This window comes from Epinephelus fuscoguttatus, linkage group LG22 (assembly GCF_011397635.1).
Source record: "Epinephelus fuscoguttatus linkage group LG22, E.fuscoguttatus.final_Chr_v1".
Taxonomy (NCBI): Eukaryota; Metazoa; Chordata; class Actinopteri; order Perciformes; family Serranidae; genus Epinephelus; species Epinephelus fuscoguttatus.
The window spans coordinates 22,544,965-22,569,115 of NC_064773.1; the positions used below are offsets into that span (position 1 = coordinate 22,544,965).

Genomic DNA, 24,151 nt, shown 5'->3' on the forward strand with positions numbered 1-24,151 from the left:
CACTGGCACACAATATGTGTGTTATTTTTTTGGTTGTGTCTGATATCGTAATCTTACAAGTTATCAACACATGGCCTGTAAAAGATAATAAAGGGGATGTGGGTTCAGTTATTTCCACAGAACAAACACTTGTGCATGGACCGAAAAAGTCAACAGGTGTTTGGTTTAACTTTGGGAAGTCATTTTCAGCTCACTCGGACAACCTGCATCCTGTGTAAACTTGAAGATCAGTGGGATTATTTGGCATCACTGCAGTTAGACTACATGATTACAGTTACCAAATTCAGATAACTTTTGGAATTGCCTGGCAGTATCAAAAAAAGAAACAAGAAACCAGACTGTGTGCAGAATGAGCACAGCTTGAAATACCACTCCATCTCAGCAGAGACCTTTGATGTCTGATGTTCTTTAATGAAACATCTCGCTCACATCAGAGCACCCTATTAAATTCCGCTCATACAGGGAGACAGAGAAAGAGTGAAAGAGTGAGATTGAGTAAAGCCAGAGCAGGGGAGCGCTGACCTTTGTGTGCATGCGTGGGAGTGTGTGTGAGAGAGAAAACGAGGGAATGAAACACAGCTGACGTCGAGCGCACCATGAAGATCAAGCAGAGGACATGAAAAGAACCACATTTCAAAAGGACTTTATTTAGCATTTTCATAAAATAAATTAAGTAACTACTTGCATCACAGCTTATTTATGTGTTTACTTGAATATGGAGAAAAACAAGATTGAATAAAAACTTAAGTCAATTTATATTCATTTTTACTAAGAACACAGTCTAGCCATAGGTGTTGAAATAGCATAAACCAGATGTAACGTCTCGGAATCACTGCTGATGTGAGCAAGCTAAGATAACTAGCATCAACTTTCCAAGTAGAAGCCACTGACGAAAGCTATGTTGTGTCTCTAATCGGATACTTCTGTACTAATTTGTGCTGTTTTGAGTGCATAAGAGAAGTATGGCAAATGGTTGCCATGTTGCTGACATAGGGCAAGGGGCAGAGTCATAAACATATTTCAAACTGGTAAAATGTCAGGCAACCAGCACCATAAACACTGAAGCATTAAATTTATGTGTGTATTTTTCACGACTAATATACTCGGTCAATTTGTTCATTAGGTTAGTTTCATAATCACTTGGTTCCGCAAACAACACCACAAATGCTGACATTAGCTTGCTAGCTAGCTAACGCCAGCACATTTTATCGTCTATTGTATATTGATGAGTTGTGGTGTATGCTGTACGATTTCTGGGTGCAACTTACGTCTGGTGTTTATGCATGTTAAATTGTCGTCTCCACTGTAGTAATTGTTAGTATTAGATTTGTGGACGGATGTTTGACAAAATGTAAATATTTGCAAAATGCGGCAGCTATAATTAACTTGGTTGATGAGCTGGTGATAGAGCCAGCCAGTTTCAGCCACGGACATTCGTAACATCCCGTGAAAGCACGTTAATTTTTGATACAACAAATGAATACAGAAGTAGTCATGTGAGCAAACAAGCAGATACAGCGAGCATGTATTTGGCAAATGACAATTGTTCATCAGCAATTAGCATTGTGACGAGGCTCTGCCTGGTTATAATTTGCTGAGCAGAAGAAAAAAAGCAATCAAATCTTGTGAACGTCATTTCCACCATGTTTGATTTGAGACTACCCGTTCAAAATTTCTGCCCTACTCAAGTAAGCACACAGTGTACGCAGTGTACTACATATGCTAACAGAAGTAACCAATTTAAGACAGAGCGCTAGTTTTCCTAGCTTGCTAGCTTCTACTAGCTAAAATATCATTCTAGTTTATATCTGCCAAGACAAAAGTGAAGGGAATTCAAATTACAGTTTGACTTTTGTTTGCATTATCAGTCATAAATTGCTAAATTCTTTAGCTTTTCAGATCTGTTTGGCCAGACCCATGGACGTATTTATCAGCAAGACTATAAGTGTCTACAAAGGACACAAAATGTCAAAAAAAGTCTTGAAACATTTTGTAAGAGACAAAAGATGACTATAAAGAGACACTAAACAAGGGACATATTCACCTCAAAGTGACACAAAACCAAAAAAGAAACATTTTTACTTTACAGAGACAGAAAATGCCCTCAAAGGGACTAAAACACAAAAAAGTGTACTCCTGTGTAGTAGAGGTGGTGGGGCCTTCTGGATGTCTGTGCCCAGGGGCCCATTATCTCAAAATACGCCCATGGCCGTAATCCTCAGTTCCACTGTTTGTGTGTGTATGTGTGTGTATGAGAGATGATTTAAAAGCATCTAACTCTTTCAAAAGAACATCATACCGTTGAGCTGACAAAAGTGAGCACTGAAGGTGAAACATTATAGACATTCAGAGTCAGTATTAACAGAGTTAGAGGGGATTCAAAGAGAGGAGCAGGCTTTTATGGTGTTAAAAGTTAAGGAGTGTGTGTGTGACACAAAAAGACACTGGATATCAGAAATAGCTTGAGAGAGCTTGTGTGTGTGCCTGTCTTTGATCATCTATAGGTGTTTGTGTTGGCAGTGTGTTGGCTGCTGTGAGAGAGCATCTGCAAAATGGCAGTCATGAGGCTAATTGTGATAGAGCTAACTCATCACATTGGCACCTTCACAAATACATTAATGCACACACACACACACACACACACACACACACACACACACACACACTCCAGTGATTGCTTGTTCCTAAAGGGATTGTTGAAAACACACTTAATCCTACAACACACACACACAGTTTACCCTAATGTATTATGATTGTGTATGTGGTTTAATGCAGTTTTATCGTTGCAGCAGTAACATTCTCTGATGGTCTGGCTCCACAAAAAGGAGCTAATGAGGCTAATCTCAGAACCGCACAATGCATTATCTTTAATAAAGTTAACAATGTATAATTCTGGCTAATCCCAGGTGATGACTCAACTGTCAGTAGTTTTTGGCCAGAGAGGAGCAGAGCTCAGAGCCACAGGTGCACCACAGCAGTGCTGCTGAGACACACCAAATCACTTAGCAACCACTTTGCCTTATTACCCAGAAGCCACCGGGGTCCTGTTAGTGTATTAGCAGGGTATTCAGCTCTTTTCATTAGTGCCCTTGGCTCATATCTGCTTTCACCTGGGTCACAGCTGAAATATTTTTTTCTCCCCAGAAAGGGAAGATCAGATAAAATGTCCCAAAAACACACACACACGCAATGTCTTTTCAGTTTATCGGTGTACTTCACAGGCCTTTCTTTTTCATCCCTCTCACAAAGCAGCATCTCTTCAGCTGTCTCTCTTTGCTACACAGGGAGAAATCCTATTTGTGTTCTCCTTCATGGCAGTATAAAAACCTCCCGCTGATTGTTGCGGCTGAGTCCAGCTCAGTCCAGTTCAGCTCTGTTTCATCCGGCTGCTTGAGATCGTCTGAGCCTCAAAATCTTCCTTCTCTCAAAAAGTACAGATAAAGACAAAAAAAAAACCCCAACCTGAGTCTGAGGTTTGAATGTGGCAGCGCTGGCACTTGCAGCTGTTTCACATCATATTTTGGGTTAGTTAAAGCTGCATGAAGCAATTTTGCACATAACAGCCCCAAATGGCAGCGAGGAGATAACTGAATTCAGTAACAACAAATCATGCAATATGAGTTCTCTTTAGCCTTCAGTTTTTTCCCTCTAAATGGCGGGTAATGGCAGCCTTTTCAGCATTTTTTTATTGTGCAGTAAGGACTTCCTGCAAGAAATGTGAAACTGCTTCTTCAGTGTTTTGACTAGTTTTGATTACCTGGTCCTTTTGTTTTGGAGAAGGGGAGACCTCTATAGATAATTCTGCTTTTGGTAATAACCTCCTGAGCAATCACCACAGCAGGAATTCTGACCAGGAGAAGCTCCAGCTGGTTGCACTCTGCAATCTCACCACTAGATGCCACTAAATCCCCCTAAATCTTACACACTGCTCCTTTAAGCAAATACACTAAGGAGGGATGGGACGCCAGCATCTGGGATTTACACTGATGTGATGCATGTATTTTTCCAGGAAAGTCTTAGCCAAGTGCAAGTCCGTTTTTTTCCAGCAGCTAAATGTCCAGTCCAGCTTTCAGTCCACTGACTAGTGTGTGCCTGGCTCCAGGGCCCACAGTGTACAAGGATCTTCAAACACGCACTGCTGCTGCTGCTGCTGCTCCTCGATACCGCGGGCAAACAGCCTGATCAACTGGCACTGGACACTGCAGAGGGGAAGAAAGTACACACACACACACACGACGCATCATTTAGCCTGAATAACAAACCATCAACTTAATGACTGTGCTCATTTCAATGAGACTTTACTGTCCATGTGGCAGATGTAAAAGCGATGGAACGGCACCCCTGTGAGCAGACTTGACACACAAACTTGAAAGTGAGACAATCTTCGTGGTGCGTTAAGTATAAAGACCTTTAAAGAGACACCTATAACAGATGTTAGAATACGGATGGGGTAGATGCACCATAATGACACTCATGTCACATCCTGACGCATACATGGTAAAAGTATACGGGCAGAAAAATAAACTGTGAACAGGCAAGATGGCAATTATAGCCCTGTACTGTATAGCCTCAATTACTGCCTGTGTCTTTGTCTAGTAAATTGCACCTGCATTTTTTGTTGAACACCTGTTGTTTGCTTGCTGGCTTCGCTATTAGAACAGCTCAATAACCGATAATTTTCAACCCAAGGTAAAGTTGTATTTCCAGAATGCCATTCATATGTAAAGAAATACCAGAAGTACAATACAATACACATAATAACTCTACAATCATGGAAGCTCTAAGTTCAGGTTATAATTACACAAAAGGACCCCAGCATGTTTTAATTGTTGGTTCAATCATCGTTGCAACTTGAGTTCTTTTTTTTTCTCTTTCAAATATGTATTTCTCACTTCCAAAGCAAAACTATTCACTCTTTCTTTCTTTCTCTCCGTTTCGCCTGGGCTATTACCATTAATTATCCGAGCAGCACTCTGGCCGGCTCACTCCAAGAACGATTAGCGGAGAGGAAGAGGCAATAAAAGGACGGACTTCTGCTTTAATTAAAGGGGAGTAGCCTTTTAACATGGGGAGGGCCGTTAAATTAGCAACATTACAGCGCCATGCATCATTGGCAAAGTACAATGGAGCATGAAATAGATGACGCGTCCAGCAGTGCCACACCGGCTGTATAGAGATCTGATAGTGGGGGAAGCTAAAGTGTGGACAGGCCCAGAATAATGAGAGGGGCTAATTCTGCCAAGTTGCCAAGATCATCCAGCGGGGAGCAGTGAAAGAGAATCCTGACCACAGACTGTTGGACAAGAGCAGCGCTTGTGGCACTGCTGCTCTCATGCTACGATCCTTTGCAAGTCGTTATTTGATAATTCCATGTCGGTATTCCCTACTTCTGATCTAAATGTGTCCCTGTGTATCTGCTTGGGAAAACATGGATGTCAACAGCAAACTGATGTTTGCATGTCAAGTCTGTGAGCTTCACAAGCATCTACAGAGGACCTGCATCAATAGAGAAATGGCATATAAAAGAAGTAAGCTGTTTCGCCCCTCCTCCTTAATAGTGTGAACCAATAAAGCCAATTGTTTAAAGTCGTAGAACTTGTGTGGATTTGTTGTGGATGGACACTGAAACAGGTACAAGCATGTTTCAAGTACAATGGATCGCAGTATCATTTCTGTCTGGCATAGTAGGAGAACTTTTATGGGGTTATGGTCCAGATTATTTCTTAGCCGAGACCAGTAACTTCCTGGAGTCTCCGCTGGTTTCCTGGTCAGGCAAGCCGTTCCCACTGTTTCCAGCCTTAACGCTACGCTAAGCTAACCAAATCAACTGCCCTTGCTATTTTACCATAAAGACCAAATGGTATCAATTGTTTGCATACTGACCTTAACAGAGTGCTGCAGGATTGAGTCCTGAAACCCAGAAATGACTTAGCATTTTAGGACTTCTGGTTCCCTTATCTTGAAGTCAATGGGTTTTTGGTTAGATGCCTGAAATATGGTCTGTTTAACACAAGCTTTTGAAGCTTTTAAAATATGTTTAAATAGACGCTAGCTAACAAGTGGCTAAATGAGACTACAGAATACCATCACGCTGAACACGGCTTTACAGCCTTGTTGGGGTAGCGACATAAAGTCATACAACTGTAGTGTAGCTCATTTATAGCCTAACTTTTTACTTCTGGTGATTGCATTTACTCCTCAAAAATCATAAAAGTGGTGTTCATTTGTGAAGATTATCTTGCTGTACAAAACATGTAAGTATCGTGAATCTTTGTTTACCCAAGCGCTTGTGTTCTGCAATAATTCAATAACCAATGGAAATATCCCATAGACTTTCTGACTAGGTAACCTGGGAAATGCTAACTTCGGCATTGATCTATAAAAAACATCATCCCTGCAGCACTCTTATTGTCCACACTTTAAACTTTGAGATGTTCTTACATCTTCCTTTATGGTCTTTTACCTGTTCCAGAAAGTCTAACATGAGTAGGAGACTTAAACCATGCGAGCAGTTCTGTTAAGCTGCACTGTGCTAAATGCTAACATCAGCATGCTAACTAAGGTGATATTTAGCAAGCATACTGTTTACCATGTTTACTATATCAGCTTAGTGTGCTAACATTTCCTCAGTAGCACTAAACACAGCTACTGACTGCCATCCATAGAGCTGCACTGCTAACATTGCTAAAAATTGTATGTGTGAGTTTTACGTGAGTGCACTGTGAATACGAAGCTGTTTGGCATACAGAATATGATCTATTTCTACTTAGGCTTCAAGTCCTGATACTCAGGGACATTTTAGAGCAATTTAAACTGGAGATCCAAGCTGTAATACCCAGGAAAAGAACACTCTTTGCTGTGAATACCAGCACTGTGGTGATGCAAAAGGTATGAGGCCTGCAAGTATTTCACAGTTTTTTCCATTATACCTCTTCTACAATATTATGTGCACCGATTCAAAGCCATTTACCAGTCCTCATCTGCGCTGAGAGTGATCCAGCCTGTCTTCATCGCCTCAAAAAGTTAATTTCTTAGTCACAGGCTTCATAAAATGCAGAATAAGCCGGCACAGTGGAAAAGTGATTGAACCATGCCTGTCTTCCCCAGTCAACATGATTGTTTCAGTTTTGCAGCATTAAAAAGCAATATATATGGGAAAAGCATTCATTACTGGTAAATGACAATACATTTTATTGTTTATGCCTGTGCAGAGTCCAAATTATTACAGATTAGTTTGTTTGCACATCAGTTTGACTTTCTTTAGTTTTGAGTTACTTCATCTTTCTACCAAAAAATGGAATAAGTTGCAACTCCTTCAATAAGTTTGGAGTGATATTGTACATTCTGTGATTAATTACCTGACTTGGATGGCAGCGTGAGGCAGGATCTCCCCATCGCAGTTCCAGCTGCTGTGGGAGGTGCTGTAGTTGCAGGTTGTTTGGGAGGAGCATATGGGACTGAAGCCTGTCTTCTTTGGAGTCTCGCTCAGGTCCTCAAGCGAAACCAGCTCATGCTGCCGCGGCTGGAAGCGAAACTTCCTCACCCGGTGGACCTCCACAAACGAGTGGTCAAACTGGGAGAGGAGGCAGAAATGGGTGAGAAATAGATGAAAGAGTGGAGGGGGAGGAGGAGGGGAAAAGATGGACCGATGGATGGATGGAGGAACAGATGTGCCCACAGATGGTGCAAAGGTTAAGACCGCCACTCTAGAATCACTTAGTTTCATTTCAAAATGAGCAGTACTGCAGGTTGAGAGGGAACATGAGAGTCCATCTTCGTTGGGGGCTTCACCAAATTGTTTTTTTAAGGAAACTGCTTTTTAGAGTCAAATGCATTTTGAGTCTTTTTCAAGTACATTTTCAAACAGATTTTCATGACTACTCTGTTGTCCGTGATTCCATAAGAGTGCTTCAATCAGCAGGTCACGAGGAATTAACAAACACACAGAACGCAGTTACAAACAGTGATTAAGGCACAAATGCATGATGAAAATGGAGGCTACTTTGAAGAAAACATTATTTTATAGGGCACGAAATGCTAAGTGCTAGGCAACTGGACTTGCTTGAGTTTCCTGACGACATTCTACCTCTCATCCAAGAGGCTTTTGTCAGTTCTAACAAACTGAATAGCGGATTGCTTTTAACTCTATGGTTGGGAACCCTTACAGAGTCCTTGAGGTCACATGTGAGTCACTGACCCAACCTGCCATCATGTGTGTCGTTAGGGTTAGATAGGTCCAGGTGTGAATGGGTGTTAAACTGTCTGGGGATGGATCTCAACACTGCGTTGTAGGTGGATGATAAGTGGTGTCGTAGTCCATCTCCTCTGTTTAACAATGGTTGTTCCAGTTTGACGTAAATGGCTTCTTTCACGCCTCTTAAACCATCTATCCTTCTTGGCCAAGATATGTACATTGCTGTCCTTGAAGGAGCGTCACTTCTCCTTTTGGTGTAAATGGACAGCTGAGTCTTGACCCTGAATGTCTTTAAGAAACTCAAGCAAGTCCAGTTGCCTACGATATAGCACTGAAGATGACCATGACCTGGATGACTAAGAATCCTCACCAACATGCACGAGAGTGCACATAAGAGCTCAATTCTAAGCTCTGCATCACCAGGTCATGTTAGTTAGTATACCAAAAATCTTGTACAGGGCTGTCACCTCTCATACACTGACCATTAGACTCACGCAGTTGACACTTTTCACACGCTCTCACGTGGCGTGCCACACGTCCACTTTCTCACATTTACAACTGATATCATTGCAGCCTGAAAAGAGGGCACTGTCAGCACACAGCAGCAGAGTGCAACAGGAGCATTATAAAACACTGCAGGCAAGTGAGCAGAAGCTTGGATTTTGATGAAATGCTCACATTACACAGATTAAATAACTCTCGTTGAATATTTAATGTCACCAAAGAAGTCCTAGGATAAAAAAACATTTCCATATTAGGTTTGCTGAGTGCAATGGATTTCTGCTCAAAATGTTCCTGTGATCATATATACAATTTAAAGTGGTTTCACTGCATATTAACGCACAGGGAAAGTCAGCTCAAATTCTATTTTAACATATTGAAAATGTCCCCATTTTTAAAATCTCATAAATTAAATAAGCTTTTTACTTCAGAGGTTTGCTGGAATGCTAATTGTAAATCTACTAAGGATGACCCTGACTATGACCATGTGAAAGTTAGTTTACTTTACGGCTTTTACTTTATAGCTTATAGCTTAAATTAAAGGGAAAGTCAGCTTAAATTCCACTACATTTCAATTTCATAAACTTTCATTTGATGATGGCATGATAAAAAAATGTTGCAGTGGTTGAAGTTGAAGTTCTTTTGTTTAGAAATAGGCATGAGAAAGAAGAACAAAAATAAACCTAATGGTGCCGTTAAAAAAAGGAAACAGTGCAGGTTAAAAACAAAATTGCTGCATGTAACCTGGATCCCAGGGGTCGGAAGGGGTCCAGTTTTGTGACCTCAGAATTGTGTCTCTGTTTTTTGCAGATGATGTGGTTCTGTTGGCTTCATCACACCGTGACCTCCAGCATGCACTGAGATCAGGTTGCAGCTGAGTGTGAAGCGGTCGGGATGACAGTTAGCCCCTCCAAATCTGAGGTCGTGGTTCTCTGCTGGAAACCGGTGGATTGTCCCCTCCGGGTTGGGAGTGAGTTACTGCCCCAAGTATCTGGGGGTCTTGTTCATGAGTGAGGGTAGAATGGAGCGTAAGATGGATCAGCGGTTTGGTGCGGTGTCTGCAGTGATGTGGGTGCTGTTCTGGACTGTCGTGGTGAAGAGGGAGCTGAGCCAGAAGGCAAAGCTTTCAATTTGCTGGTCCATTTACGTCCCAACTCTCACCTATGGTCATGAGCTCTGGGTAATGACCGAAAGAATGAGGTCCAGATACCAGCAAGCAAAAGGAGTTTCCTCTTTCGGGTGACTGGGGTCAGCCTTAGAGATAGGGTGAGGAGCTTGGGCATCCAGAGGAAGCTCAGAGTAGAGCCACTGCTCCTTCGCGTTGAAAGGGGTCGGTTGAGGTGGTTCAGGCATCTGATCAGGATGCCTCCTTGGTGCCTCCTGTGGTTTTACGGGCACATCCCACTGGTAGGAGGCCCCGGGGCAGACCCAGAACACGCTGGAAGGGATTACATATCTCATCTGCCCTGGGAACACCTTGGGGTCATTCAGGGAGAGCTGGAGAACGTTGCTGGGGAGAGGGATGTCTGGAATACTTTGCTCAGCCTGCTAGTCCCATGACTCGACTTTGGATAAGTGGCTGAAAATGGATGGATGTCATGAGGTAGATGTACATGAAAAAAAAGATTCTGCACAGATTTTAGCTCCTCAGCATGAAGCTCCACTATTTGAGGAAAATCTGCACTTGATGGAGTAAGGTCAAATTAATGAGTGAATCTATTATATATATATATATATATATATATATATATATATATAAATATCCCGCAAGCATGACTTAACATTTTTTAAATAATTCAATAATAATTTATCAAGCTTGAATGGTCACCATAATTTGTCTTGGTGGACAAATCAATAAAGGTTTGATTAGGTTTGAAACTCAGGTTGCCTAACAAGTTGCTGAACATTTGATGCCTCAAACAAAACAAACTACTAAATTTCATCCACAAAATAGCACTAAAAATGGGTAGTGAGATATTTGTCTGAAGTCTGATGATCTGATGGTGGTAAAATGATTCTTGGCCTGTAATTATTCTGTCGTTTACAGGCTCCTAGTGGGTGAGGTAAAAAGTTTATTCCTCTTCAATTGTCTTTCTATGGACGCCTGCTGATTTTATAATGAAAAGAAAAACTACACGTCGATTTATTTTTCTTCCTCCCCAAGAAAACGGCTAACTGGAGACATCAAATGCAAAATGGAGGGAGGGAGAGAGGAGGTCAGATAAAATGGAGGTGCATAAAAAACTATGTAAAAGGCAGAGGAGTGTAGAGAAGAAAGAGAGAGATGAAAAGAAATTATTTTGTCAAAATGCCCTTTCATCTCACTCAGTGTCGCAGATAGGTTCAGCTCTGTCCGGCGCACTACTTTCTTCTACTTCACGGGGTGCCACTTTCTCTCTATTCTCTTCTCTTTTCTTCTCCTCTTTTTTACTTTTCCCTCCTCTCTCCTTTCCTTCGCTCCCTTTCTCACCCTCTCTCATCCCGAAAGTGGAGTGACAGCCATTTATTTCACATCAGACCCACTTTATGACTGCAGCCGCTTTGCATTCATGCTGGACAGTCTGCCTAAAAGGCTTTCTGACAAGGCCATGAATACGCTTAGTGGCTTCTCACTCCTTGTTTCTCTCTGCTTCGCTGGACAGTGATGCTGATATTAAGTGAACTCTGATGCAAAGTCCCGCTCACCGTACTCACACGACTACTTGTCTACCTTTCTGTGTTGCAAGTGAAGCAGCAAAGACGATCTCGAGGTAGAGACGCACTGCATTGTGTCTTTTCATTGCCAATACCTCGCTGTGGACACTGAGATCTGGGGTCATTACACAGTTAATGATGACTTAATTTGGTTTTCTCCATTAGAGCCACTGAAGGCTGCCCAATGCTAAGAACGCCCACATTTGTTTTATATGAGACACAAACCAATGTCTTTGAAGGGCACTGTGGGATCCAAGGTGATGCAGAAATGACAAGTGACACAAAAAAATTAATGAACATAAAGATACAAATATATTCCTTTATGCAGTGAGTACTAGATTTACCTGGAAACTCTGTAGTCATTTGCCAAAAATTAGACGAAGACAGGATACAAACAAAAACCCAGTGCCACTTGGAAAAACATCACATAAACTTTGGGAAAATGTTAGCTAATGAACAAGCTAACTGCTAGCCTGCGAGTTCTGACACATGCACGTAGCAAGCAAGAAGGTGTTGGGGTAATGTTGCGCAATTTATTGGCTTCCACTGAGTCTTTTTTGTAAGAGTCTACAGCCACCCTAGCACATCCGTGAGGCTGTACTTTGAGCATGGGTTAAAGGGAACTGGATACAGCACTGGAGATGGGGCCCTGTTCGTTACTATGAAAGTTGCTCAGTGGGGCACAAAGCTGAAAAGTTCAACTTCCTGGTCTGTGGTGGATTTTAGAGATAAGGGAAAAAAAATCTCAATGACATAAAAGTGCATACCACTGTGGGAAATATGTTGGAGTGCTAGCTTTCTAAATGCTACCAAATTAATTGTTGCTTACAGGAGCTCTATACAAAATGTCAATATGGAGGTGGCTGACCTAGCAGCTAGCAGCTTAAGGTGCTAACAGTGCAAACAGTGCTAACAATATCAGTGCTGACAGAGCTAATGGTTTTAACCTGGGGAGAACCATAACACAACCTTGTTATCAGCGGTCCAAAGCCATTCAGTGCAAAGGAATGGCAATTAGCTAGAGAACTGAATACAGCGTTGGAGGTCGGTCCTCGTTCATTCCTATGAAAGTTGCTCAGTGGCGCATGAAGCCAAAAAAGCTCTACTTCAAGGGTATAAAATCACCTGGATGTTCCCCATTGTGGGGCCCATAGAAAGAGTGGACTGGAGATTTCAGTCCGCTGAGCAGCTAACTTCCTGTTTAGCGCTTTGAATTGATCTAATCATGTGGCTCTTCTAGACTTTTGAAATGGTGAAACGAGTCATTTTGCAGGGGTTGTTATGCTCAAATCAATCTATCCTCTGATTTACAGACATCTTTTTTACAATGTAGGTAAAAGAGAAATACCTTTTACGGCACCATGGCACCTCATAATGGACTCAGAAGTTGTAATGCCACTATTTGGCCACTACAAGAATTGGCTTCAAAGCACAGCGCTGTTCCGTGGAGTTTAACTTTGACATAGCAGTGCTTTGAGCTAAATGCTAATGTCAGTATGCTAACATGCTCAGATTGTCAAAGCTAACATGCTGAAATTTAGCAGGTATAAAGTTTGTCAATGTTTAGCATGATATGAATTTCATTACTTTAGCAAGTATGAGCTCATAAACAAAAGTATTGGACAAATTAAAATTCTGACCTGATGATGAAGGCCACTCAATAACAAGTTGAGGAATTACAAAAGTTTTTCCAATTAATCTTAAGAACAACATTAATCTCCCAAACTTCCTGGCAATCCATCCAATAGTTAAGATATAATGAAGTCATGACCATCACTGGACAGAAATTCAAGCTGTGTCTTACAGTAGGTGGATGCAGTAACATCTCACTGGTGAGTCTCAGTATAAGATTTAATTATATTTGGGAAATTCTCTGTCATAAAATCATTTTCAGGCCTCTCTGCATTAGCATCACTGGGGAAAGTTGCTAATTCAATTTTGCCCACACACGTTAGTAATTTCATTCAGTCATCTGGATTTAATATACTTTATTGGGGCCATGATATTCCAGGGACACGCTTCACGTCACACAGAGCAGCAAAATCTCTCCTCAAGTTGCTAAATTTCTCTGTAATAACAGCAGCTTTTCAAGCCTTTTCTATTATTTTCTGTATTTTTCTTGGTATTAAATTGTTCTCCCTTTTTTCTGTTGAATCCTATTAATTTTAAAGCTGCGAATACATAATATCCTAATCTAATCAAATCTTATTACAAGAGTAATATTCGTCCTTTTAATCTACACTGGGTGCACAAATCTAAATGTTGATCTTAGAGATAAAACTCACCTCAGGATGTCAGTGTTAGCTCAAAACACACTTTGCAATTGAACTCTTTCACCAAGCTGGCTGCTGTAGATGAAATTACTTAGAAGATCCTTCTAAATGGGATAAACTTCCCGAGGTCCTTCCTGAGGTAATAATTACTAATCACCAAACTTCCCCTGGCAATACTTGTGCTATCCTGAGAGGGCATTAGTCTGGTATCAGCCTGTTCTCCCATACAGCATATCCCTGATGCAGCGATTACCGGTGCCTCTCCAGACCAGGGTGGAGGTTATTTATGATACGTGGGAAGGCACTAGGGCTAAGGCATTTGAACTAAAGTGAACCATCGTAGGGAAAATGAGCCGAGTCAGCAAATGGAGGTGCTAGCACAGCAAGTGGGCAAACTCCTGCCTTCTGCTCACTCGTTTACAGACTTAACACACTCTCAATCCATCCGTGCACACATCGAGCAACTCCTGATAAAGGAAAGTCTGCAGCAAAGTGATTGACAGGAGGCTTTTTGGGAAGGATGAAATCATCTTAAAAGTTCTGCTTTATTTTGGTGATTCCTTCACTCTTTGAAGGATATCTTTTTCTTATCCCTGCTGGATACAAATCACATCAATTTCCCCAGCTCATTTCAATTCTGAAATATCCTCCACAGCATGACTCATACACTGTTTATGTACACTTACTTTAGAAGTATGAAATCATAAATTGAGTAGTATCCCCACTGGGTAACCTTGAAAGGGCTTTGCAGTTAAATCACACACTGAGCTGAGCTAAAGATGACACACTTAAACACCCTTCACTCCTACCTGGTCTTCTTTGTTGGTGTGTCGCAGGAGGTGTCGGAGGAAACCCAGACGGGAGCACTTCCTCACAAGAATGAGGTCGGTGGTGCCGTCAGCGAGGTGAGCGGAGGGCGACAGGCCTTTTGGACTGCGGGGACACGCGCAGCTCATACTGGCCGCGTTAATGGCAATAAACTTCCCACGGATCACATTCCAACCAGAGCTGCCGTCTGAAACAGAGTGAAGAAATGGAGTATGACCACACATAGAGTTAATAATTGTGAATTCTTCTGTTTGACTCACTGCAAAGGTAGAAGAGGTTGATCAGGTATAGATAAAATGCTGACCATAAGAGTTGCACCCTAAGATGCTACTCTGATATTAGAACTGGTCACTCAACACACATTCTAGATACTTAAAAAAAGGTAAATTAATTATGAAACCAGCCATTTTATGTTGCCTGTTCCTGTCATTGGCAGTAAAGGTGTTACCTTGACATAAACTAGCATAAAATAAGGCACTGTCCACACCTTCCTACTGACGTCAAAAGGCTTCAGCCAGTGGTTCCCAACTGGTCCAGCCACAGAATCCAGATTTCTCCTTTGTCATTAATTAAAGGACCACACAGTTTAACATATTCAGTGTGATACTTGCATTTGGCCATGTCGTTGGGCTAGTCTGCTGTCTCTGTTCTGTGCTGGAAATTCACTGTACTTCAAAATAAGTGTTTTTTTTTTTTTTTTTTTTTTTTACGAAATTGATAAACTGGCGAGTCACTTGTGGTCCATTCAGAATGGAATCCAGACCCACTGTTGGACCATGACCCAACAGTTGGGAACCACTAGCTTCATCGTACCTCCACAAATATAGCCAATTATTTAAGAGCGCTAAGGTGCGAAATGATGGCAGCCATAAGGCGTTATCAGACCAAAGGAACATTTTCATGGTTTTAACATAGTTCTAAGAGCCGTTCTTTTAGTTGTGTTCACATCGTAAGAACTAGGAACGATCTTAGTTATTACAGCACCATTTTGAGGGACTTTTTCAGCTTCTATTTCAGAGTAGGTACTGTATTCTCCCAGTACAAGAGGAACCGTGAGTGACATGAGTATACACTGATTGGTTGAACACCGGAGCCAATGCAGCACTGGCAACCACCTTTTTCAAAATTTGTTAGCCATGTAAACAACAGACAACACAAAACACATCTACAGGGTACAGATTTCTCCTCAGTCATTAGTTCAAGGTTTTTTACAACATGTTACGGAGTCACTTGCAGCCCATTTAGGATGGACTCGCAACCCACTTTTGGACCACAACCCACCAGTTCGGAACCACTGCACTAGACCTTTAAGTGTTCATTTAGTAACAGGCCAAATGAGAAACACTTAAATAAATAGAATAAATTCGGTAACACTTTACTTGACGTTATCTACATAAGAGTGACATGACACTGTCATAACTATGACATGATACGGTCATGAACCTGTCATGAACATTATGTACATGTCATAAACGTTTATGACTGCTGTCATTAAGTGTCACTCGGTTTTTGTAATGACAAGTTGACATTGTTTGGGTTGTCTTGATTATGACAACTTGACATTAATCAAAGTGACATTACCAGAAGATGTCTTTGTCATAACAACTTGACATTAACAAGAAATGCACCTCTTTTTGTGTTTATGACAAGGTGACATAATGATTGATACAAAGACGTCTTCTGGTAATGTCATCCTGGTAAATGTCAAGTTGTCATTATAAGGTCATCCCAAACAAATATAATGTCAAGTTGTCATGACAAAGACAACTTCTGATAATGTCACTTTGATTAATGTCAAGTTGTCATAATCAAGACAACCCAAACAATGTCAACTTGTCATTACAAAAACCGAATGACACTTAATGACAGCAGTCATAAACTTTTTTGACATGTACATGATGTTCATGACAGGTTCATGACCATATCATGTCATAGTTATGACATTTACCAGGATGACATTAACAGAAGATGTCTTTGTATCAATCATTATGTCACCTTGTCATAACACAAAAAGAGGTGCATTTCTTGTTAATGTCAAGTTGTTATGACAAAGACAACCCAAACAATGCCAACTTGTCATGACAAAAACCGAAAGACACTTAATGACAGCAGTCAAATGTTTACGACATGTACATAATGTTTATGACAACTTCATGACAGTGTCATGTCACTCTTATGTAGATACCTTCAAGTAAAGTGTTACCTGAAATTCTATGTGTAAGGTTTGACAAGTGTATGATGTCCATGTACAGTATCTTTATTTAACAAAATCAGTGTCATAACTCTCAGATGTCAGCATTATATCTTCCTTAAACCAATTAAAACATTGTGTTTGGCAGTTTCCAGTTTTTCCGTATTTGGTTGCCAAACTTGAATTGTTCTCCACTGCACACCTGAACCACACTAAAGAAGTCAAGTTGAAATAATTTGAAGGTATTATGTGGGGGCTCCAAGCTGGCAGCACACTCCAAATAACTGAACTCACTTTTATTCAAGTACACTCGGAATAGAATTAAATTTGGCATGTTCACGGAGGGAAAATGTCGAGTTTGCAACCAAGATCAAGTGCTGCAGAACTACAACCCCCAGCACACATTCACTTCAAACTGTTCAAAAATGTCTGGTTGAGTTTTTTCACACCTTTTGGACTCTTTCTGGTTTACTTCACTTTTTACTGCAGTGTTAAATCTCCTCCATCTGACATTGACACTTCTAAATAAGCAGACCTTGAGCTGTAGCGAATACGCTGTACTGTAATTTATTTACAATGCAAAGCAGTTCCGCAGTGTTTGCAAACATGCCACATTAGATTAAGTTTGGAGCAGTCTGCCAGCTTGTACAAGTTAAGCACACATACGCTGAAAATTCAGATTCCTCTCGGCCTCCTGTGCTGATGAGGTGCTAATGTTCGACTGAAACAAATAATCTGCGCACTGTCTTAAATTTGGTTTTGAAATTATAACTGTGTGTTCTGCAAGTGCTTTATGAGTCCTTAAGGTTAAGTTCCCAGCTTGTTACACATCAGCAGTGATGCTGATGAGGGTCCATTAAGATCCAGATGTCTTGGCAGGAATTCTCCGAGCAGCTTTACTTTCTAATGATTGAGCCAAGAGAGAAACTTTGATGCTGAAAGTAATGCGTGCTGCCCTTGTAGCAGAGCTGGATGCTTTAAGATGCAATTAAGTTTGGCCAAGGAAGGCCTCACAATATCTAAGGAGGAAGTCATATAGATAGGAGACTGATTGGATTAACCTCAAGTTTGCTTGTTATGATTAAATGCACACGTGGCCTCCAAATCTCAAATGACAGACGCGACGGTTGCACTTCACAAATCACCACTCTGTTCCTCGGAGATTAGCGACGGTTTGCAACGATGGCGTATCAAAGACACAGTATCACCCGTGGGGGCTGCCAGTGCCTGTCACCAGGGTGATAGTCATTGGAGTAAGCTGCAAAAAAAGTGATCACAGACGTCCAAACCTCAGAGGGAAAATTATGTGATCTCGGAAAGCAAAACGATTCATTACCTTTCCCCCTCATTTCGCAAAACAAACTTACAGAGGTGATAACGCGAACCGATGATAACAAGCCCGCTGAGGCTACATAAAAACAACAATATTCTAATTGGGAAGCAGTGATTAAAGCTGAATAAAAAAAAATAAATTAAAAAACAACAACAACAAATCCAACTGTGGACTGTAGGCTCTGCATTAGGAGAACATTTCCAAATGAGTATTTGCTTTCGGAGGAGAAGCTGGCTCATTTGCAGAGAGAGGGTGTGTTGTGCCTCATTGATTTAGCAGTTGTCTGAGATTTCCCTCGCCAGGAAGGAAAATGTAAAAAAAAAAAATAAAAAATCGCAAAACAGCACTGGCAGCACTGACGTGAGACAAACCCCCTGTCAGAGCTGGCAAAGCCAAATTTCTTCCTGATTAGTGGGAGTCTGTCACACATCTCACACAAACAGGTTGTGCCCGCTTTCATATTTACACAGGATAAACACACACACACTCCATAGGAAGTCCCAGATAGCCAGGCCAAGACAGAAAAAGTTAATATCATGACACTAATTAGAGAGGGAAAAAACGCACACAGCTTCTTTGCTGCTCAAACAACACACACAAAACACACAAGTCAGTATTTCATGTGCCTCCGGAGGTCGGTGCTGCTGTGTCAGAGGGAAACGTAGATCATGAAATGTGTGTGTGCCGCATTCGGGGCGACAGACGAGGGGAACAGGAGGTGACGTCGTCCCACTCGAGGCTGAGTGGACAGACACCAGCCTCATCAGGGGAACGTGTAATCTCATCAAGCAGACGCAGGGGTGGATGCTGGAGATTTGGAAATCGATAGGCAAAAAAAGGGGCTGCGGCTGGGAGTCGTGCAGTGTCACTAAAATCAGTTCATATTTTCTCGTCAATAACTCATCAAGAATCTCATCAAGAGTTTTTGCCGTGCCGCGGGGAGGAAAAAAACAAGCCAGACAGAAAATGGAGATATTTGAGAAGATGATGTTATTTACACTCGGTCCACCCCAGGTACCGCAAAATGTAAATCTCCTCCTGATTTGTGTGGAAAAGAGAGCCGGCGTTGGATTGTCTCATTTCCTTTAGTTTCTTTGTCTCTTCCCTCAAACAATGCCCTTTCGAAATACTTATTTTCACACATCTCAGAAGTCTAGAAACAGTTTCAAAATAGACAAACAAGCAGGTAACGAGGCAGAGAAATGAGAAACAGGCATTGCGGTGTGATTAATTTGACACATTTCGAGTAATAACCCCCAAAACTCGTACCTTTATCAGGCTTTTCCTTCTCCTCCGACATCTCCCACTGTGTGTCTTTTGATGAGGGCCTGTGCTGACAGACGCGGCACCTGAAATATCAGCGTAACCTTGTTTTACAATCATCAAACCATCAGTGTTGCTGTGACATTCAAGGTTTTAACAAGCTTTGATGCCTCATTAGGAGGGAACGAATTCAGTCCACCTTAAAATGACTGGTCTTGTGTTAAGCTATTTAAATGTAAACGGTTTTTGTTAGAAAAATGCTCAAAGAAGTCTGACGCTAGAAAAGCCTTTTGTAGCAGAGTCATCTCTTTTTATGGTAAAATAAGTTGTCAGGAAACACGGCGTTTTACAGATTAATGGTTTTCAGCTCCTTTCAGTCCCCATAACAAATACAAACAATGTCTGCGCCCAGCGCCTCAAAAACCAAAGCACTTAGTCAAGCGCTTTTTGGAATAGACTGAATGGGCTCTCAGTCCACAATAAATCAGATGGGCTTCCTGACAACGTAAACTCTCCCATTAAAGCTCTGGCAGGTGCACAGCTACTATTGAAGTGCATCAGATAAGTTAGCACATTGTGAAATAGTGCTGAAACGCTGCAGAAATGGATATCTCTGATGCTTTATTTACCCGGATCGACATTGCAGCTTGTCCCTGGGGTCCCCCATGTTGTTCTCGGCGGGGAGGAAAGAGATGGTGCCTTCATAGAAGTTGTGACTCAGAAAGGTTTTTACCCCTGGAACAAAAACACAGTATGAGCCACAGAATGCATGCCAATATGTTGTATTTTTTGTGTTTCATTTAACTCTAATTATACCTGACAAGACAATTCAGAGTGAAATTCCTAGCGCGATACATCTGCATAACTAATTGGACCACCATCCTTCTTCTTCTGTTTTACTCGTCTATTCTCTGGAGGTTGTTGTTGTTGGTTTAACTGGGCGGTTTAACAAAATACTTTGAGCAAAGTTCAGTGATTATGTAAAGATAACACAGGTGTATTTTTCTACAAACACAATAGAATTAATGCAGGCTTACACTCAGATATTCATGGTCTCTGGAGGATGAGTTCTACCATCTTTAGTGATTCCCTGACTGTGGGGTTGACATGTTATGCTAACTACTGGATGGATTGCCATGAAATTGTGCTTGATGTTTCCATCGGCTTCAGCGGTGCTCTGGGCTTTAGCGCTAATTAGCTAGTTACACCATTACACCATACTAAGATGGTGAGTATGGTAAACATTATAACTGCTTGGCATTTACTTCAAAGCACCACTGTGCCCAAACAGAGCTGCTAGCATTGCGTAAGAAACCTGGGTCTTCTTTTGTCTTTGGCCCCTTTTACACTGCCTCCTCAAGGCAGGAATTTCACACCGTTATGCCGCCTCGCCGTTCTGTATAAAAGGTTCAACCACAGAATCGCAGAACAGGGTTTTCTTGCCTTTAAGCTGGCATCGGAGGTACTAAAAGTACCAAAACGATGGCTGAAAAACGGGACAGCCAGTGGGACGAGATCATAGGTGGCACAGGTGTGTCATTTTGACGACACATTACAAATGCGACCCACTGCTGGGAGATTTAAAAAGTAGCTGATAGCAGTTAGCAGCTAACTCAGAGAAAATTTCAAATTCGGAAAAAAATTAGGAGCTCCTTACCTTCCAAGCAGTGGACGAGATTAGTCGCTATATAACAGGGATGGTGAATGGTTGTTGTTGCCATGTTATGCTCTTAATAATGTCAACAAAGGGCTGCCAACGTGTATGTTACATGTAATACGAGAGGCCAGTGGTTTTGTATTACATGTCACGCCTGTCATGCCTCTTTTGATTCCCCAATACTGTCATACTGTCTCACGTCACACATTGAAGTGTCATGATGCAGCATGGTTCTGTGTAAAGATTTAAAGGAGGCATAAAGAAAGGACTTCACAGCCGCCCTATAGCACGATCTCTGTGTAAAGGGGCTTGTAGGGGCGAGGCCAGATGTTGTAAAATTTGAGGCTCAGCCCAAACCTGGGAGGACTGGAGGCTTACTACCCTGAGGAGTTTTTTTTTTTTTATCATTTACTGCAGCTGTATTATTTGAAATAACAGAATGCCTAAAAATCTGAACATCATTTGGGAAAAAAATGATTGTTTAGTTAGTTAGTAAAAATCATCCTGTAGAGCTTACATCCTATTTTTTATCTAACTGTTCTATAAGTTTCTTCATCATTCTGAAACCATAACACGACAAAGTTACGACTAGTTTTCACCACCAACAACTAACAAGAGGCAAAAATGGTTTGATGTTAACCCCACAGTTCTGGCTGATGGGCAAGAGAAGTGGAAGGAGTGGGGGGATATTTGATGACGAAAGCTGCCACCACACAGCAGCTAAATTAAACTGCAATAGCTGTGTCTTGACCAGTAGAGGGCAGTCACCACACATATTCATAACAATATGCAGAATTCAAACAATTTGCAGTGAAATGTTAATATTTGAACCTGAGTCTTTGAACACTATTAAACAAACACTGTACAATTACTATAGATTGGTTTTCAGCTAAAAAAATAGTTAAGGACGGAGTTTAGTTACTCTTTAAATTACATAACATATGTAAGGAAGGAAACTGGCGCAAACTCCATGACTAATCTTACATCATATTTTTGCTGTGCTATGCTGTGGAGGGGTTCACAGAATTCATATTAAACTGACAAATCAGCTACATTTAAATTCACCTCATAATAATCTGGGCTGCTTTAACTGCAAATCAAGGATCCCCAACAATGCCAGGGAAACATTGTCTCGAATATTGTCACGGCAAACTGTTTCCCTATTGGCTGTCCTGCATGGCTGTCAGGCTAGGTGGGTTGGGCTTACCTGGGTGAAGAGCCAATGTTAGTTTGAAAGGGGACGTGCTGAAGTAATTAAGAGAAGTGATTTGGACCTGGTGCAGAACCAGAGTTGATGAGAGATGTTTCTGAGTGCTGTGACGGAGACAGACGGTAAAGTTTCCTGCTTTTCCCTATGAAGTTCCTGTTTCAAGTTATCGTCCACATGTTTAATGTCTACATATGAACTGTCAATGCAGTACTGATGCTAAGCAGTGTCTGCAGAGAGCAAGCTGATCGAGTGGCCGCTGCTGGATTGGTGCTGGGGCAGCAAGACAACAGGTAGGCCCACATCCCTTGCCTTGAGCCTGGCAGCTGAACACTCACTCTCTGGTAATCCATATGTACAGGCAGCCAGCCCTATCTAATAATATAAAGTGCCCAGGGTTGTGTTTGCCATGACAATACTCTGAATTTATTATTAGGCCAAAAGAAGAACACTGACTCAGTTTTATTAGATTTCTTTAGGAAATATTATCGTTTCAGGGCTTTTGAAAAACATTCGGGGCCGGAGCCCCAGAAGCCACCCCGCTCTGCCCCTGATCTATAGGTTGCTACTTTTGTCTTCATTAGAGATACAAGAACTTTCAAAGGGACATGTTATATGGCTTTCTGGGGGCATTTCCATACATAAAAAAGCCTGTTCACTGCAGGTTTTTGGTTAATAATTATTCTCATCTTTGCAGTTGGCTCCGGTTTAATAACTTGGATCATAAGGTTGATGCTTTAGCATAAAGCACCTTACAGTGCAATGAGTGCTGGTATTTATGTGCAGCCGCAGTGGGAAGAGAAATCTTGGTGGCGTTAGTGAATCCTAGTACTGAGCTACACAACCTCTTGCACTGAATCCACAAGCCTGAGACTGTGTTAGATCCGTATCTTTAATCCTATAAAGTATGGACCCAGAGCAGAACCAGAGAGCTCAGGGATAAACTCTGGGCTAGCACACATTAAAATAAGCTGGTGTGAGGTCAGTAGAGGTCAGTGAGCCAAGGGTTAAAAAAAAAAAAGAGTATAGGTAGGCTTAGCCTGGAGAGTCATTCAGAGTTTAGAAGTTGACGGCCCTCATACCTGACAGGTCATATCTAGCAGGACCCAGCCATCTCTTCCTCTCGCTGTCAGTCAACACATCACCATAGAAACCGTAGCCAAGCAACGAGACAGAGTATCTGAGGAAGATGTCATTGTGGTGGACTGAGCACACGTCCATTGGCTGGGAATCACCTGTCAGGAAACACCCAGTAGAGTTTTTAAAAAGCCACTCCCTGCATTGTTATCAGACACACACACACACACACACACACACACTCACACATGAAAATAAAACCAGTTGTTCTGTAGCTTCCTACGTGACACTGATAACATCTCAGGAAAATGAAACAGGACGCCACCGTGACACATAGCGTGCTGTAAGACCTGTGTCTTTCAATTACTCACTCACCAACAATGATGTGTAAAGCAGAAGTAACTGGATCGTTGGTTCCCACTGTGGCAAAGCAGATACAATCAGTGGAGCCTGTTGGGAGAGAGACACACAGGTCGATGGACAGCCATTATAGCCCTGCTAAAGACATGTTAAAGACACTGTGAAGTGAAAAATTACTTCTTACATTTGCTGCCTTATGTCAGTGGCACGTATACTAGTTTCACCCTAAGATGAATATTTCTTACAGCAAAGCTCTGAAATTTAAAGCTGGTAAGTGCAGAAATTTTAAATGCATAAACATTTCTAATTTTGGTACCTCCTGCCTTACTGTGTCAGTTTTCGAAAAACAACTCATGCCACCAGAGAAACCTGAAAAATGACATGACTGATGTGCACATAGTTTACTACTTCCTGGAAGAGATTTTTGCAAATGCCTACTGGCATACTGGGATGCACACAAAAACAAATCCCTACAGCAATGCTCACAGTTCTGTGAGGTCGTACTATAATGTTTGCCATGTTCACCATCTTAGTTATGAGCTGGCTAACATTTGCTAATTAGCACAGAATATA

The 24,151-nt window shown here is 41.5% G+C and overlaps 1 protein-coding gene across 1 annotated transcript in view; it reads right to left on the minus strand.

Annotated features, from left to right (window-relative positions):
- Positions 1-496: 496 nt before the first annotated feature.
- cerk (ceramide kinase) overlaps positions 497-24,151 on the minus strand; it is a 61,724-nt gene continuing 38,069 nt past the window's right edge. Inside the window, exons 7-13 of the mRNA XM_049567330.1 lie at positions 23,594-23,668; positions 23,224-23,376; positions 19,907-20,012; positions 19,284-19,363; positions 14,472-14,677; positions 7,359-7,573; positions 497-4,199 (exon numbers count right to left, since the gene is read on the minus strand). Coding sequence (XP_049423287.1) covers positions 4,082-4,199; positions 7,359-7,573; positions 14,472-14,677; positions 19,284-19,363; positions 19,907-20,012; positions 23,224-23,376; positions 23,594-23,668 — 953 coding nt within the window. The 3' untranslated portion in view covers positions 497-4,081. The remainder of the gene's footprint in view (positions 4,200-7,358; positions 7,574-14,471; positions 14,678-19,283; positions 19,364-19,906; positions 20,013-23,223; positions 23,377-23,593; positions 23,669-24,151) is intronic.